Raw genomic sequence first — 16,334 nt, forward strand, 5'->3', positions numbered from 1 at the left:
AATTGTCGTTATTAACAGGGGAAATGCGTTAAAAATATGTGGTCTTAGATTTTAACGCACTCCTGTCACTCGATGCCACCGGCAATGCCTTTCTTCCACGTTTTATTGAGTGGGCTGCTATCAGTGAGAAGAGCTGGAAGTCTTCCATCGCCTATGTTTGCGAGCCGTGAAACATATTGCGGCAGTGGGAAGTTGAGCCATAGAGAGTTGCCGTCTGCCACTAAGGTGCTTAAATGATCGCTTGAGAATGGTAGCTGTCAATGCCTTAGCGGCTGGCATCCATATGCCTGGTCGTTGCCGCAGGAGCACTTGGCCACCGCTCAGCTCAAACGCGCTCAGGCGGTTGGTTGGTCGTTAGGCAAGTATTTGAAGTGTTTGGTGTCGAAAATGCGGGTCATAGATGCGTAAGCAAGCGGTCCCTGGCTCTCACCAAGAAAGAGTGTTCGTATCTGCAAAATAAACTGTTCATCGACTTGTTCCGATAGCGACTGTGCTAGAGGGCGCGGGGATGGAAAAAAAAAACATGTGGTGCCTCCTTGCGTCTGGCTTCGGCTACTTCAATGAATCCGATATTTCTTTGGAGCGAATATAATCTGACATGAACCGTTCTGTCCTGTGTCCTGTATGTATATACATACATACACACATACACGCATGCATACATACATGCATGCAGGCACGCATGCATACATACATACATACATACATACATACGTACATACATACATACGTACATACATACGTACATACATACATACATACATACATACATACATACATACATACATACATACATACATACACACATACATACATACATACATACATACATACATACATACATACATACATACATACATACATACATGCATACATGCATACATACATGCATACATACATGCATACATACATGCATACATACATACATACATACATGCATACATACATACATACCTACATACATACACACATACATGCACGCATGCACACTGTCAGCAGAATAAAGTGCGCTGGAAGCAATGCTTAGTGGTGGAGACACTGAGATAAGCGTTTGTCCAGCTGAGAAAATGAAAAAGTTGGATTTTGTAGTAATAATCTATAGCCTATTTAGTCGGCACCATTTTACAATGTTTGCCGCGTCGTGGTTAGGCTTGCACATTAACAAATCAAGGCTTTTGTCTTAGAACAAGATGGTGGTGCCGTCAGCGTAAAGGACACAGTCAGAGGACTTTGGGCACTGTGAGAGGTGAATAATGTATATTAACGCAGCAGCGTCTAGAAGCCCGCGTCGCAGGGAAATGCGGCGTCCCACATCCGGCGTCTAGAGTTGGACGTCGTCTCGGCAAAAGAAATTTGGGGTTTGGAGTTTATTTCACCACACTGTTTCAATGTTTACATTTTTTATATAGACATACACGAGTAAAGGTGCAACGTGTGGTGTGGAACGCGGGAAAAAAGCTGCGATATAAACGCAGCCTGACTGGCCCCACATCCCAGCAATACAGGGCAGAAAAATGACTGCATTCGTAAAGTCATGTAAACAAGTAAACAGGCAAATAAATACATACTGAAATTGGCACCAATAAAGAATATAATTATACAAGAAAGAAAATGCAGACAAATTTGCACTCCTCGAGAAAATAAGCTTAAAATCGAAAAAGAATCATATTGTGCCGCATTTTAGCAACAAGGAAACGCAACAAGAAATACTACATGTCAGTGAAAAAAGGATTGGACATATTCTGTAGCGAAAGAAAGCGCAATCGCTCTAATAAAAAAATTGAATTTATAAGTTTGTGTTTGAGTGAATGTTTCAGTATTTGGAGACCATAGTTTGTTCGGCATCGAGGAACCTTGCAATAATCGCTCTGTCGTGTAGGTCGAGATGAGGTGTTTCGCTCTAAGCATGCTATGGAGGTAAGATTGTTATTTGCTTTGTTAAACTCAGTTTTCAAAGACACTAATAAACAATACTCATACATGTTATCAAATCTTAACACTGAATTTATTGAATAAAGACGAGGTATGTGCATTATATTCGGCATTTGCAATACAACATCTTTGCTTAGACCGCACGGTGCCAGTGCCCCACACCAAAAGACCATAGCGTAGCTGTGAACAAAATAGCGTGTTATAGATAACTAACATCTGAGTGGTTGGTAGAAATGATTGACAGCTCCTTAGCATGCCTAGTACCTTACTTAGCGTTTTTCTTACCATTTCACTATGGGGAATACCATAACATATGCTCGTGAAAAACTATTCCCAATGCTTTAGCTGTCGAAAAAAAATCGTAATATCGTTCAGGTATAGCTGTGAAGTAGCTGTGTATGTTGTTCCCTCCGATCAAAACAGAACGGCTTTGGTTTTTAAGCAGTTGATTTGTAGGGAGTTTACGGTCAATGGTCAACGGTTTACGATCGCATGAACCTATTTTTCCATTCATTTATTCCTAAAACTACCAATGAATAGAATCATCTTCCGGCCTCAGTTGTTAATATAACCGATACATCTGCGTTTAGAACTACTATTGACGAATACTTTTGTTAATTCGCACTTTATAAATTTTTAAAAATTTTTCATTTTTTTTTATTATACCCTGTCATCTGTACATGCTCTGTATTTTGTTCAACTCCCTTCTGTAACGCCTTCGCGCCTTGAAGGTACAATAAATAAATAAATAAATAAATAAATAAATAAATAAATAAATAAATAAATAAATAAATAAATAAAACCATGCATACAAGTCACCTAGTGCCGCGTTTGCTGCTGAAATAAAGTCATTTACATCCACACCTGGGAAAAGCAAGGAAGCGTCATCCGCATATATGACAAATTGAATTGTCCGGTTTTTGTTAATAATGGGGTTGACATGAGTAATAAAAAGTAGTGGCCCCAATATACTACCTTGAGTTACACCTTGAGTAACTTTTTGCAAAGATGATTGTTCTGTGTTTATGCTTACACACTGTAGCCTATTGCTCAAATAACTGGTAATTAATTTCAGTGCAGTGCCTGGAATGCCGCAATAGGGTAGCTTTTATAAAAGGATATTGTGATTTATCCGGTCAAAGGCTTTAGAGAAGTCAACAAATATACCTAGTGTAAGTTTCTTGTCCTCTATAGCGCCTAATTTAATTTTCCTTTGCCCTAGCAATGCTGCCTCTGTCGACAGCCTCCACCTAAAACCGTACTGAGCCGGCGTAATTACCGAGTGTTCTGCAAGGAAGTTCGATAATCTTATAAATAAGTTTTTCTATGGGCTTTGAAAACAATGGTAGAACGGATATGGGCCTATAGTTTTTCAAATCATTTTTGTCTCCTCCCTTAAACAGAACTGTAACTTTTGCATGCTTCATACACTGTGGGAAAGTACCTGGGCCTAAAATGAGGTTATAAATGTATATTAAAGGGGCGACTAATATATCTGTAACACAACAGATTGGAGAGTTCTTTAAACCGTCAGTATCTTCCGATTTATTTTCCTTTAGTTTTTTGAAAACACACATGACCTGATATTCATCTGTTGGATGAAGATAAACCGACGAAGCTGCTTGTGGAGGACATGTAGTGCGGTGGTGTCACTGACGCTGTCTAACGATGAAGTGAGGTAAACATTATTTTTAAGCCAATGCTTTGTCCCTGTATGTTCGATCCACTTCAGTTATCTCTTGTACACTAAAATTAGCTGTGTGTAATGTGGATATTGAGTTTAATTTGCTCCACATCTCAGGAGCCCCCGCGATGCATTCGAACATGCAAGAATAATAAATGCCTGTCGCTATTTTCATACATTTAGTTAAATTATTTCTATGCTTCCTAAACGAGCCCAATTTGTCTGGATCTCGATATTTCAAGAATAATTGATACATTCTATTGTTTTCATTAATCATGTTTAACAGCTTCCTTATGACCCATGCTTTCATTCGCTATTTTTATAAGTTTAGTTAAATTATTTTTATACGTCATAAACGAGTTCAACGTGTCTGGATCACAGTTCTTCTAGAATAGTTGATACATGCTGTTCTTCTGATCAATCATATTTGCAGCTTCTCGATGATCCATGATTCTTTTGGTGATTCCGAACCAAATTCCGAACCACGCATACCCAACCACTTCTCTACCACCCAAGTTGCTCAGACCTTGCCTTTCATTCATTAAAAAGTTAATCCTTGGAGTTTTAGAAAGGCAGCCTCCAAACAAATGTAACGGTAAAGAAACACCGACAGCGCATGTCCTTTATGTTAGCTCTTCTAAGAGTGAAGTATTAAAAGTGTGAAATAATAACAGGCGATAGACCCATGCAAGAGGCCGCATTTCTACCAGAAAGCTCACCTTCGTGCATAGCGTTTGCAGCTAGCGTTTCCCGGTAAATGTTACGGTTACATAAGCTGTAGTTGCCGGGAAGCATGAATCGCAGTAGGCGTCTTTGAATGCTGCCGCATTCCACTCTTAAAGGCGAAGGTTAAGCGTCCTCCAATTTTTTTAAAAACAAGAGAGGTCCTAATATAAATCCTTGCGGTATACCACTGTTAGCTGCTTTAGGGTGTAACTGCTAAATATTGATACAGTATATTTTCTATCTATCAAATTATTACGTTATAATCACCGTGCCAGGCCAGTTATACCTACATAGTCTAGTTTAGCAAAAAGTATGTTATGAAGAAGTTAATCGAACGCTTTAGAAACAATAAATAATGCACCAGCAAAGTCACTAGTGTCAATTACCTACATAATCTTATCTCTCATATATATTATTGCTAAGTCAGTTGAGTATCTCTCCGTAAACCCAGATTGATTTGCTGACAGGATACGCACTTTAGACAAATAACTTGATTAGCGTATTACGCCTAGTTTGATAATTTAACTGAACAACGAAATTATAGCAATTGGGCGGTAGTTCGACGTTACACGTTTATCTTCCTTCTCGAATATCGCGATTATCTTGGCCTTCTTCAAAGAACGTAAAAAAAAAATCCTATGTTAAAAGCGAGGCTCACTATGTGACAGAATATTCCAGAGATTAACTACGCTATCATCTTTATGAGAGGTGGGCTGAAGTTATCAAGATCAGGCTCCGTGTTTTTTTAGACTGTAAAGGACTGTGACTATGTCTTTAGGTGTCACGGGATGAAGGAAAAAAAGCTATGAGGCACACAGGGGTAAGTCTGGGTAAGTGAATCATCGCACCCTTGATTATCCGAACAGAAGAAAAAATGAAGGAGTTTGCAATGTCCAGGAGGTTATCAAGGAAAACATCTCCCGATTGTATCACATTTCGACATTACGATTATATCGACTGGAAAAACGGTTTAATACTTTCCAGTGTTTATTTTACATCATTACAGGTACACCTAATTTCATTTTCATAATACCTAGTTTTAGCCTGCTTGACCATTGTTTCTAATAAGTTAGAATATTTGTTACCCCTTTCGTGAAGTGCAGTGTTAAATGGCCCTTTTAGTTTTTGTGTGAAGGTAATCTTGTTTTCGTAGACAGTTTAGAGAACTGGTCGAGAGTCACTGGCTACGAGGAGCTGAAAACTTTTTTTACAAGTCATTACTACTATGAAATCTGCAATAGCATTGCAAGTTATCTTTGAAAATGTGTTATAGGCAGTTCCAGCGCTTTCACATGCCAACACTGTGGTCCAGGCTGAAGCTGTAATGAACTCAATAAATATTGACCAATTAAATTTCTTTCTGGGGAAGCTTGTATTGGCAGTGCGAGAAGTAGATGTTAAGCCCACGAATATTGGGTGATGATCGGTTATTGAAGCTTGGACAAGACCACAGTCTGGGTTAGTAAGAAGATTAGATATGTGTTCGATAAGTATGCACTGTTTATTTCTGGGACAGCGAGTTGGAAGCGTGATTAGGCTTTCATATCTAAACCTATTTAGGCAACTAACGTAATCATCAAGTAGAGAGTTGGATGTATCTAAAATGTTAATATTAGTATCACGCCTGTTAATGACATTTTTCTGCTTGAATGTGAATTTATGCAGCAAACTACTCAGGGTTAAGCAAAACGCCCTTCCAGGTGATAAAGGTGAATGATAGATGCAACAAACTATTAGGGTTTTTCTTATATTGTGAAAAAAGTTTATCATGAAATGCGACCTAAACAGGTTCGCAGTTCGTCACGTTAGGTGTCCATTCAGATCGCCTCTATAAACGCAACTCGGAGGACACAAAAATAGCAGCACCAGTATTATAACCGTTATTACAGTGGCAATATTCAGAAGAGCTTGAAGGAAAGCTGTATAAGTTATTTTGAGTTGCGCAGAGGCAGGTTTCACTAACGCAAATAACAGAGAAATTATGACGGGCAGACCGTAAAAAATTTGTGATGCCATCCATGTTTTTTTGCAGAGTTCGAGCATTGAAATGGATTAGTGAACGCCAGGGCGATGAAAAATGAGCCTCAAGTTCTTCGGGTAAAAGTACGAAGCCACTGGGCACAACTTAAATATTGAAAATTAGCAGGCTTACGGAAGGTTAGGTAACAATAGATACACCAGAATCAGAAGCGATGCGAAATACCGGACTGTCGGGAGATTTCCGCAGCTTGATCTGTCAATTTTCTCTCCGGATGAAGCGCCAACCTTTTTCCTTCTTCAAGGGAAGCGTCCTGGACAACAAGCGCTTTTTGTCTGCCGACAGATGCTTATCGACAAATATCGTCTGTGTGTTCCCTCCTGAAAACCCAGTGCTTCAGGTTTTCAGTCGGGCCCTTCGTGACTTCTTCATGAATTCAGTCTTTTTTGTTCGAGTGCAATACCGCGCGATTATGTTCTTATGACCACACATCTTGGCACTCGATGCACTGTGGCCGAGACTGTATAGTTGATTTTATCGCCGACGGCAGTCAGGATTGCGGTACAATCCTCCTCCCTGGGTACAGGGCGCCTCCTTTATTTCCCAGTTATTTAACCTTGAGTAGTGCTGAAGAGGTAAGCGACTTTCCTTCGAAGGGCCTAGTTTCCTGCTTTTAGAGCGCGGTTTCCCGCAGACAGCTCAAGCCGTCGAGATCGGGTTGACTCGACTACATTGTTTAGAAGATCGAGGCTTTCGTCCGTGCGAACAAATTCAGTCTTCATCGCACCGAAGTTTAAGCCTGTGTCCTGAAGCTCAGTTTGTATACTAACGACAGGCCGCTCAACTAATTCATTCAACTGATGCTTCAATATAGTTTCTCGCTCCTCTATTCGCTTTCAGAGTTCAGCATTTGTCCGCATGGCGAGGATGGCTATAAAAAGTGAGCACAATGTGAGTACAGAAACACATGGCGCGTGTGCCAGCTTTGTCAAATGCTGAAAGAAATGGGCTCCTATACCTCGCAAGTGGGTGACAGCGGCCTATGTTTTTCCATGAATATCAGTGAAGTTATTGTTTGTTTGTTATACACCTACACAAAGCATGGACATCAAGGCGTCCATTTAAGAATATTGCGCCGCAAAAGAGCGGCGCGCGTTTCGGCGCCTTGAATTCACTGCGCTTCCTTCTGTGCCGCATTTTTATTTAATGTCGTTGAGGCTGAGTACAGGCAAAGAATTTTAAAGGGCTGGTAGGAATGGACGAAATTTTCATATCGTATGAAATACGAATATTTGAGGCAGACAGTCATCAACTCAAATGTCGAATATTTTCAATCTCTGAAAAAATTGAAATGGATAGTTTCGTAAACTCTGCTCAGCAACAACGCTTGTTTACACTATGTGATACATGTGCACCGCATGTAACACAGTGCATGTCAAGTGCGATGACACTCAAAGTAAAAAAAAAAAAAACAGTGCGTCAAACATGGATGTAGTGCAGCGTAGTGATCGTTGAATGTGGCTAAGGACAAATGCTACAGCACTGCGCTTTGGTTAAAGAAAACATTAAATTGATTTCTCTAAATCGTCACAGTGAATTCATAGGCTGTCTGAGAATAGACACGCCCACCGAACGGCTGGTAACTATTGCGCATAAGTGACCCCCTCCGTGGGTTCAAGAACCGAATTGCCAGCACAACTGCGGTCTTTTTAATGGCAATCATCAACACGAGTCTCTCTTGGCATCAGTCGTTCTCCCTGTAGACTGCAAGGACTGTTGTCGTGCATTATAGTATTCCAATAAAATTAACAGTGGAGAACTTCAATAACGATATTCTCGAATCGACTACGAATCCAGTAGCCAAGACTGTTTGATTTGTATTCGAAATCCTTAATCCTTGCACAACCCTATGCTAAATGTGCAAGAATGAAATTGCCAAATTTGTACAGTGATTGACTGACCGCGAGATTTTTTGAAGTACCCTGAATCTTAATAATTTTTTATAGTTTTTTAGACTAAGTGTTGCTAACTGATTCAGAAGGCGTACAGCGTTGGGACCGTAAAAAAAAGGAAAAACCAGTGTTGGTGTCAAACAAGCTTAGAAGAAACAAGGTGACTTACTCTTTGGCTTCGGCGTACGCTTGGCAGCATGCCTAGCACGACTTCTGTCAGCGTCTGCATGTAAAGTAGGGACGCAAATGTTGGAGACCGAGAAAAGAAAAATGTAATTTTGACCGCAGTAATAGATTATTCGAGTGAAATTACTAGTGCTTGTTCTCTCTCTCAGCGAATATAACAGTCGAATAACAACAGCCCGCGTCTTGCACCAAAATTCCTCGCAAAATCCGAACAAAGTTCTTTGTTCCTTGAGATGAAAAATGCTAAGCTCCTTAGTAGCACTTTAGACGTAAGCTAAAATCTACGCACCATCGTCATTGAAGTTTAAGAGGCCGTCATACTAACGTCATCAGTCTGCCATGAACAGCACCGGCGAATCTGATCAGTTGAGTGGATAATGACTGCGAAGTTGTTGCCTCCTATTTTTGCAATAGATGAAAAATAATAGACCATCATCTTTATTACTTTGCACTCTGAAAATTTGTTCGACAGAAGTGTTTGCGCAGAACTGCTGGTTGCTGTCGTCAAAATTTCTCACGAACAGTGAGGGGGCCTTTGTGCTTACAGAACCCTACAGGCCACCATGAATTAAATAGGGCTGTTTTGGCATGTTTTGTAGTAAATTGTTTGCATTGTCCAATTCACTGAAAAGCGTTCGATTTGTTTACTGAAAAGAACAATAAGGTGCGTTTTGTTGATCAGAGACCTGACGCGCAAACTCTTCCGCGGTATGGGAAAGGAAGTCGCAGTTATTTGAAATAAATAGGTTTATGCTTGAAATTAAAGCTGGAAGATCAATGAAAATTAAAAAGAAAAGGTAGAGCTTTCGTGTTAAGTGCCCTGTCAGTATGTAAGAACCTTAATAGATGTTTAAAGCCGCTTTTTTTCCCTTTTCGTCAGACGGCCCCGCCTCGATATACTAGGTCGCTGTTATTGGGACTGAACAATCTTATTGGTTACACACTAACAAGATTTCAAAGTATAACTACTCCAACACCGGAGTAAACTTACACAGGTGACGTGGGAGTTTAGCTGAATGAAGGGAAGCGGGTGAAGAGAGAGGGGAGCAAAACGTATATTACTAGTGACATCTCGGCAAAAATAAAAAAAACAATAAATTGACTCTTGTTTTTTAATCTTTTCTTACCACTCCGCATTCACAATTTTGGGCAAAGTATTCTGCGTTATATGTTTTCGCGAAAAACCGAGCCTTCTTCGATATCGCCTGTACCAGCAGCGCAATGATGGTACTTCAGGCGCATGAATTGGACACGGTGACATTACTTGCAGAAGATATGCGAATGGTTCTTAGTGCATAAAGAAAGCTTCCCAAATTAAGTTGAGGTAGTTATCTCAACAACATTAGTTGTATGAAATAAAATAATGAACGGACTAAGCCATTTCTACAATTTCAAGCATTTGCCATTTGAACACCCGTGAATCCTGCTGGCGATCGGTGTGATAAGGACAGCATTGCGGCGGCGATGGCAAATCCCACGAGGCATTTCCGTAAACGAGGTTTTGTAAAGGCCTGTGTTCTCGTACACCAGCCTTCGCATCCCTAAATCTTCGTCTCATGCAATAAAGTTGCTTATGGTGTCGGCATAGTGGAAACGAACACGATTACTAAAGTACTTTTTGTTGGGCTTGCTGGTGCATATTACTGGAGTACTAAAGATCCAAACAGACGAAACAAGGAGAGACACGGACGAGCGCTCATCCGTGTCTCTCTTTGTGTCGTCTGTTTTCGCTTTAGTACTTCGTACCCAGTGTAGGGTAGCCAACCAGACTATTGACTGGTTAACATCCCTGCCTTTCCTGAATTCTCCTCTCTCTCTCTCTCTCTCTCTCTCTGTATTATCAAGTTTGGCACTTTAGTTATGGAACCTTCGAAAATAAGATGCATATTCCTACCATGTGTATTTTTTTTGTCGAACACCACACACAGAACGTTCTCGTGTCTGTGCGAAAGTAAGTGCATGATTCAAGAAATGAAATGAAAAGTTCGACGAAAACTCGTCTGGTAGGGATCGCTGATAGTCAAGGGTTAAAACAGACACCAAACAAAAACATTAAAAGAAAAGAAACCAAGACGTTTCGGCTGCCATTCGGGCCTTGTTCACAATTGTGTGGAAGGTTTGTCAATCATGTCACAAATAGATGTCGCTACACGCAGCACCGTTGGCAGTTATGTCTGACGACAATACGGTGACACTATATTAGGTTTCCATCATGCATGAGCTTCCCGTTTGCAGAATAATTACGCAAATACTGAAGGTAAACTTTCGATGCTTACACGGAGCCAAGAGAATGAACGAATGGAGGATGAACAACACCAGGAGGATCAGGATGCACGCGTAGAACGGCAGCAGCGCGTGTGCTCCTTCTCTCCTGTAAGAAATGAGAAAGAAAGAACAAGCGACTGAGGGAAGACCGATTCGTGTCGAATAAATATTATCGCGTTGCCACATCATTTTCTTTTTTCCGTGACACCCACGTTACAGTAGTAGTGCTTTCGCCTTCGAAAATATCGATGAGTTGTAAGCGACAATGTTCTGCCCCCTCATGAAAACTTTCGTTGCAATGTCCAAATGTTTGCGTTGATTTTCTGCGTACCCCATAAATACTCTTGGGAATAGCGATCGGGAAGCGACAACCACATTTAAACTCAATTACAAGAAAAGAAGTACAAGCCTGCGTCAGATGTGTCACATTGGTTAACACGGGCACTTGAGAATTAGTGCGCCCATTTCGTTTACGCAAAGTTTCAGGAATGAAATCAGCAAAATTTACGCAATTTGACTTCCTGCCTCACGAAAACTTGGCTTCATCCGGATTCCAACATGTGCGTTCGATTTGCGTATTTTTTTTTTTGCCCTTCCGTTGTACGCCACCCCGATTTTCGACAAGATGTGACATCTTAAGGTAAACAAAGAATGCGGACTAATCGCTAACGCTGGCACCGCCCTCCTCATTTGGTTACCTGCATTAAATGCACTAGCTCGGACCTGTCAAAAGCCTATCCACTTCTGCGTGGTCATCGGGTCTTGCCGGTCAATCTGACAACAAAAACCTGCCATCTGCTTTCAAAGCGTACAAGAGTGACATCCTATAAACGAGGAGAAGCATTGTATTGCCCTGTTCAGACAACGCTTCCCATCACCGCCCGATGCTTGCGTCACCATCTACGTAAATATGACGCCAGAAGATTGGAATAAAATCACAATGCCATAGGTTTGCGTTCTATGGCCACAAAACATACCACAAGCGCGAACGTTGACCGCGAGCTACATTCGCATGAATCCATCTTTAAAAAGACATCAGTAGTTTATTTTTGTGGGTTTGTCTTGACTTTCTATTGCCTTCGCTGGAATGTGTTTTCAGGTGGAATTGAACATCATGCAATATTCATGCAATGGAGTTTGTCTTTCACGAGTCGATCTCCGCCATTTGGCATTTCCCAGCGCTTATGGCTTATTTCCTGCTCCCAGCATATTGATTCGGTAGAGTTATCGCCCTCATCCTGTAATCTTATAGCTAGTTTTGTAGGTTCGTTGACAAAGCGATTGCACGGGAAAGTAGGTGTTGCCGGGTTTTGTCGCTGCGTTAGGATTAATGTTTCTTCAGACCGAAAACTTAAGGCCGCCCCACATTCAGCGTTTCTACCGGCGTTTTTTGGCGTTGCGTCTCCCGGCGTGGTCGCATGAACGGCGCCAGAGAGGGCGTCCAGCCACACGAGCGGCACGCGGACCAGCGCCAGCGCAGCGTCGCACAATGTGACCAGATTTATTTTACCAGATACCTCCTAAGCTAATTGTGTAATATCAATGAAAAGAGCTGTCATAAGTATTCTTCAATGCAATACTTATGCCTTTTGCATAGTTTTACGCTAAATAAAATATTCAGGGCTGTGTAGAAAAATTACACAAGGCTAAGCTTCAGAAAACTGGCAGCAATATCGGCGTGAACATCACGAGCGGTCGGCGCGTTGGCGTGCGAAGCTGAGCATCGAGGGTTCTTTATTCTATGATAGAGGGGGAAGTAGGTGCTTTTTATTGCTAGACGCCATACGCCACATCATGGAAAGAAGGCAGCAGCTTTTGCTGCTAAAAAAGAAGCTCCTGCTTCTCATTTGGTACACCCGGCAGGACGATGGCGGCGACTTCAATCCACAAAACGTTTTTTTTAACACGATTCTTGTGTTTGGTCTGCCACAATATCGGCCTTGCTTCTATAGTGGCTATAAGAAGCTCGTTATCGATGTTCGCCGGTAGCATGATTGAAGCAACCAAACAAACAGCAATGGAGGCGCGAACTGCGAATCTGCGGAAGTTTCTTGCAAGAGTTGCCAGCAGCGCGGCCACGCCCTGCCACGCGCTGATTGGTCGGCGCTGTCGAGCCGCTTCCGACGGCGGCGGCGAGATCTGGTGTCCCTTGAGCACGACGTTTTGGCTTGGCGCCAGCCTCAGCGTCGACGCCGAGCGACGCCGGGTGACAAAACGCCAGAAAACGCCGGGAAAACGCTGAATGTGGGGCGGCCTTTACTTTCTGGGCTTCTCATTTGGTTTGCCCCTGTGGCTTCGTTCCAGCGCTCATCTAGAGCTTCTTCCTCCACAGTGCAATTTCCGCTTGGCTAACTGGGCTAAGAGTGTCAACACGTGTAAATTACGACAGACGCTTCGGACAGCTCTGATAACGTCCTCTAAAATATCACGTGAGAAGCGTCCGTCTCGTGAATGGAGGAGGAGAAATAAACGGCCGTGTCACAACTGTGGTTTAACTAGTTATTGCTAGAAAAAAATTAAGAGGCAATTTAGCGGCAATTGCGAGAAAAAAAATGCATTAGCATTACGTGGCACCTCTTTGACGTCCTGGATCCATTACTTACACGGCGTTCATGACCACATTGCGAAGTCATGTTCAGGAGCTCATTCGACACACGTCCTGCTTGGGAATGTTATAAATATATCTATAACATTCCCAAGGTTAGTTATAGTACCAAAACACAAATACGCATGAAAGTGGATGGGAAAACGACACTTTTCATATAACTATAATATTTGAGAAGTTAATTAATTGATTAACGCTAAATATCTAATAAGGCGGAATGAAAAAAATAATTTGAGTATTTCCAAGCTACGGCGAACAACATTACCTTGGTTCTTTCTAACTACGTGGTATTGACACACTGTTAAACTGGCTAAAGCTAGCTGGGACACCATGTACAACAGAACATGAGCGACTGGAAACAAGGCTTCCGCACTATTGCACATGTCCAAATAAGGAGTTCCTGCAGTAATGTTTTTAGGATTATCGGGCGTCCCCTCACAGTAAAATCTTTGGTATCCGTAACAAGGTAAATTCCTAATAAAGATTTATTACTTGCGGTGTCCAGTTAAATCTCCCTTCCGTTGTTTCGAGCCTACCGCGAAGCACCTGTTATGCTCTGGTAGGCGAGTTAGCTGTGTATCTTGGAAATGCGTAAACATTACAAAACACTCTCAGTGTTCGCTCCCGTGGTCTTATCTTCGAAGTAGACCAGGTCTACCTGCAGACGTGCAGAATTTCAACGTTGCGTGTTGACCAGCTGTCGTTACGGCGATCGCTACTCCTTCATCGCCAAGAAGGAATGCGATTGTCCATCCACGGCCATGATTTTTAGAGAATGCTCCCAAAATGGCTACATCACGTGTGACTGTGACGAGGGCGCGAGGACTGACGTTTTCAGTCCCGTTCAGTCAGTCCCATTTTAAATCTGCGTAATTCAGTACCCATTGGACGGTGCTTGTGTTCTGTCTAGTATTTTCACCTTTCTGTATTTTTATTATTCCACTCCTATCTTGGTCCTGACCGGAGCGATGCTATCCCTAATGAAATATAAGAATGGAGATGCCACTCTACAAAGAGTCCTTCCTTGGTAGCTCTGTATATCTACACATGTGAGATAACGGGAAATGTCTTGGGCATCAGGAACTGCCTATAAGCACTTTCATTAAAATTAAAAATAAAGAAATCTTCCTCGATGCAATACTCGAGCACGCCGTTGGAGCGAGTGCTTCGTTACTACTTTACGCTACGTATCAAAGTAGGACGCTGGATCACCAACTACTTGCAATTTGTTTTGCACGACATCAATTTTCACAATGCGTGTGATCTGCCCAATGTTTTTTTTTCTTGTGTACTAGATTTTAATGAGGGGAGAGGTTAAACTCACTGCTGGGAGTGCTCTTTTAGACCTGCAGCCTTGGACTTGTCTACCAGGGGCAAGGAGTGTGACTTTTGCGTAGCGCGAGACACTTTGGTGATCTGCGACGCGCTGGACGTAGCCAGGGGATCGGACATGATACTGGAAGAGATGCTGGACGCCTTGCCGGACGCGTGGCTGGACGTAGTGCCGGACAACTCGCTCGTTAGACTCTGAGTGTCCAAAGTCCGGTGACTGGATCGGTCCTGGAAACGGATGGCCGACTGCGAGCGAAGAAAGAGCAACGGGGTTGTTTCAGAACATTTCTTGCTTCGTAGTAAATGAACATTACAAATAAATACCATACCAGGTAGAGCTTAAATAATTCATTACGCTTCTTCCATTCCAGAACGGCCGCTACTACAATTACAGAGGTTGTGGCAAGCCCAAAAGGACAGAAGAATGAGAGACAAACTAAAGAGAAATCCACAGGGACGTGTTGACTTCAAGTGATCAACACAGGTCGAAGAAGTGTCTCAGCTTCGCTGATGTTTTAAGGAAGTGATAGCTAGAAAGGTTGTTTACATTCGTTTGAATTTTAACCTACCTTTTAAAGTTGGTCAGAGCTTCTTCTAAAGATTTCTTTAGCATTGGGCTAAGGCCCACTCCTGGATAATATGGAAGCAAACAGCAAAATTCCTTTCAGCAAGGAAGGCTCTTGATGTGTAAATTCCCATGTGGTATGCTCGCGTGAAACAAGTAGCTTCAACGTCGAACAATCAGCCTGATTGAACACTCTCATGCGGGACGCCTGTATTTATCAACTGGTACATGTTGGGGGGGGGGGGTAGGAACGTATTCTCATGTTCCCTTTGATCTCGTTCGAGGGGTTCATCTCTGGTGAATCCCCAGTCAAACTCAAATATATCAGGACGCCTGAGGTGACGTACCAGACGTATGACCTCGAAGTAAGCGAAGTCGCAAATATAACGATGGTTTGTAAAGCGTGCGCCTCATAATGCGGGAAAAATAACGCAGCGACTTGCTTGAAGTTGACTCTGCTCACCACGGTGGAAGTGCGTGGCTCCGCGGTAGTCGGAATGATGCGCATGCGTGGGGCTGGACCAGCCGCCCGTCGGGTGTCTTCCCCTGTGTTCAGGAATGGAGCCAACATCGCCGGAGGTGGTGGCGTGGCCTCGATTATCGCCGGGTGGCGTGGCGTCTTTTCGTATCGAGAAACCTTCGACACATCGAACAATCTGAACATTGTTCTCTTCAAGGTTGAAAATCTCTAAGCGGCTCTTCCCTCCTTAAGACAGCGGGTGATCATGATGATGATGAAGCCTCAGTTAATGGCACAAACCCACTAAGGGGGATAGGCTACGAATCGGGTGGTAATGTGATTGAAAAAATAAGTTAGTTAATAAAGAAATAACACAAAGAGCTAATTAAATGTATAACCGAAGATGAAACAAAAACTGTGAATGCATGGATAAAGTACTGATCAATACTATAGTGAGCCTTGCGTTGATAGGAATACTAAAAAAGAAAAAAGAAATGTTACTGAAATACATAAAGTAAAGGATATACTTAAACATGTGCAAGGGAAATTTTTGAATTATAATACTAGTAAGATTTAAACTGTGAATTTGTGCTTTTACTTGTTGAATTTTGTAAATTGGGAAGTCCCAGCCAAGAGAACGTGCTGACTG

The 16,334-nt window shown here is 42.2% G+C and overlaps 1 protein-coding gene across 1 annotated transcript; it reads right to left on the bottom strand.

Annotated features, from left to right (window-relative positions):
• Positions 1 to 8,418: 8,418 nt before the first annotated feature.
• Positions 8,419 to 16,006, bottom strand: LOC142558494 (uncharacterized). The gene is made up of 4 exons (XM_075670622.1): positions 15,689 to 16,006; positions 14,653 to 14,906; positions 10,735 to 10,829; positions 8,419 to 8,495 (listed from the first exon to the last, which is right to left on the bottom strand). The coding sequence occupies exons 1-4, from the start codon at positions 15,887 to 15,889 to the stop codon at positions 8,419 to 8,421; spliced, it is 627 nt and encodes a 208-aa protein (XP_075526737.1). The 5' UTR covers positions 15,890 to 16,006.
• Positions 16,007 to 16,334: the final 328 nt, after the last annotated feature.

This window comes from Dermacentor variabilis, chromosome 9 (genome assembly GCF_050947875.1).
Source record: "Dermacentor variabilis isolate Ectoservices chromosome 9, ASM5094787v1, whole genome shotgun sequence".
Taxonomy (NCBI): Eukaryota; Metazoa; Arthropoda; class Arachnida; order Ixodida; family Ixodidae; genus Dermacentor; species Dermacentor variabilis.

Bases quoted from the DNA above. Each gene is read 5' to 3' on its own strand.
- LOC142558494 (XM_075670622.1), bottom strand. From the start codon at position 15,889: ATGTTCAGATTGTTCGATGTGTCGAAGGTTTCTCGATACGAAAAGACG. The intron at 10,830-14,652 runs GTGAGTTTAACC...CATTTCTTACAG, and splicing joins CTAAAAGAGCACTCCCAGCA to GAGAGAAGGAGCACACGCGC. The intron at 8,496-10,734 runs GTAAGCATCGAA...CTTTACATGCAG, and splicing joins GTTCATTCTCTTGGCTCCGT to ACGCTGACAGAAGTCGTGCT.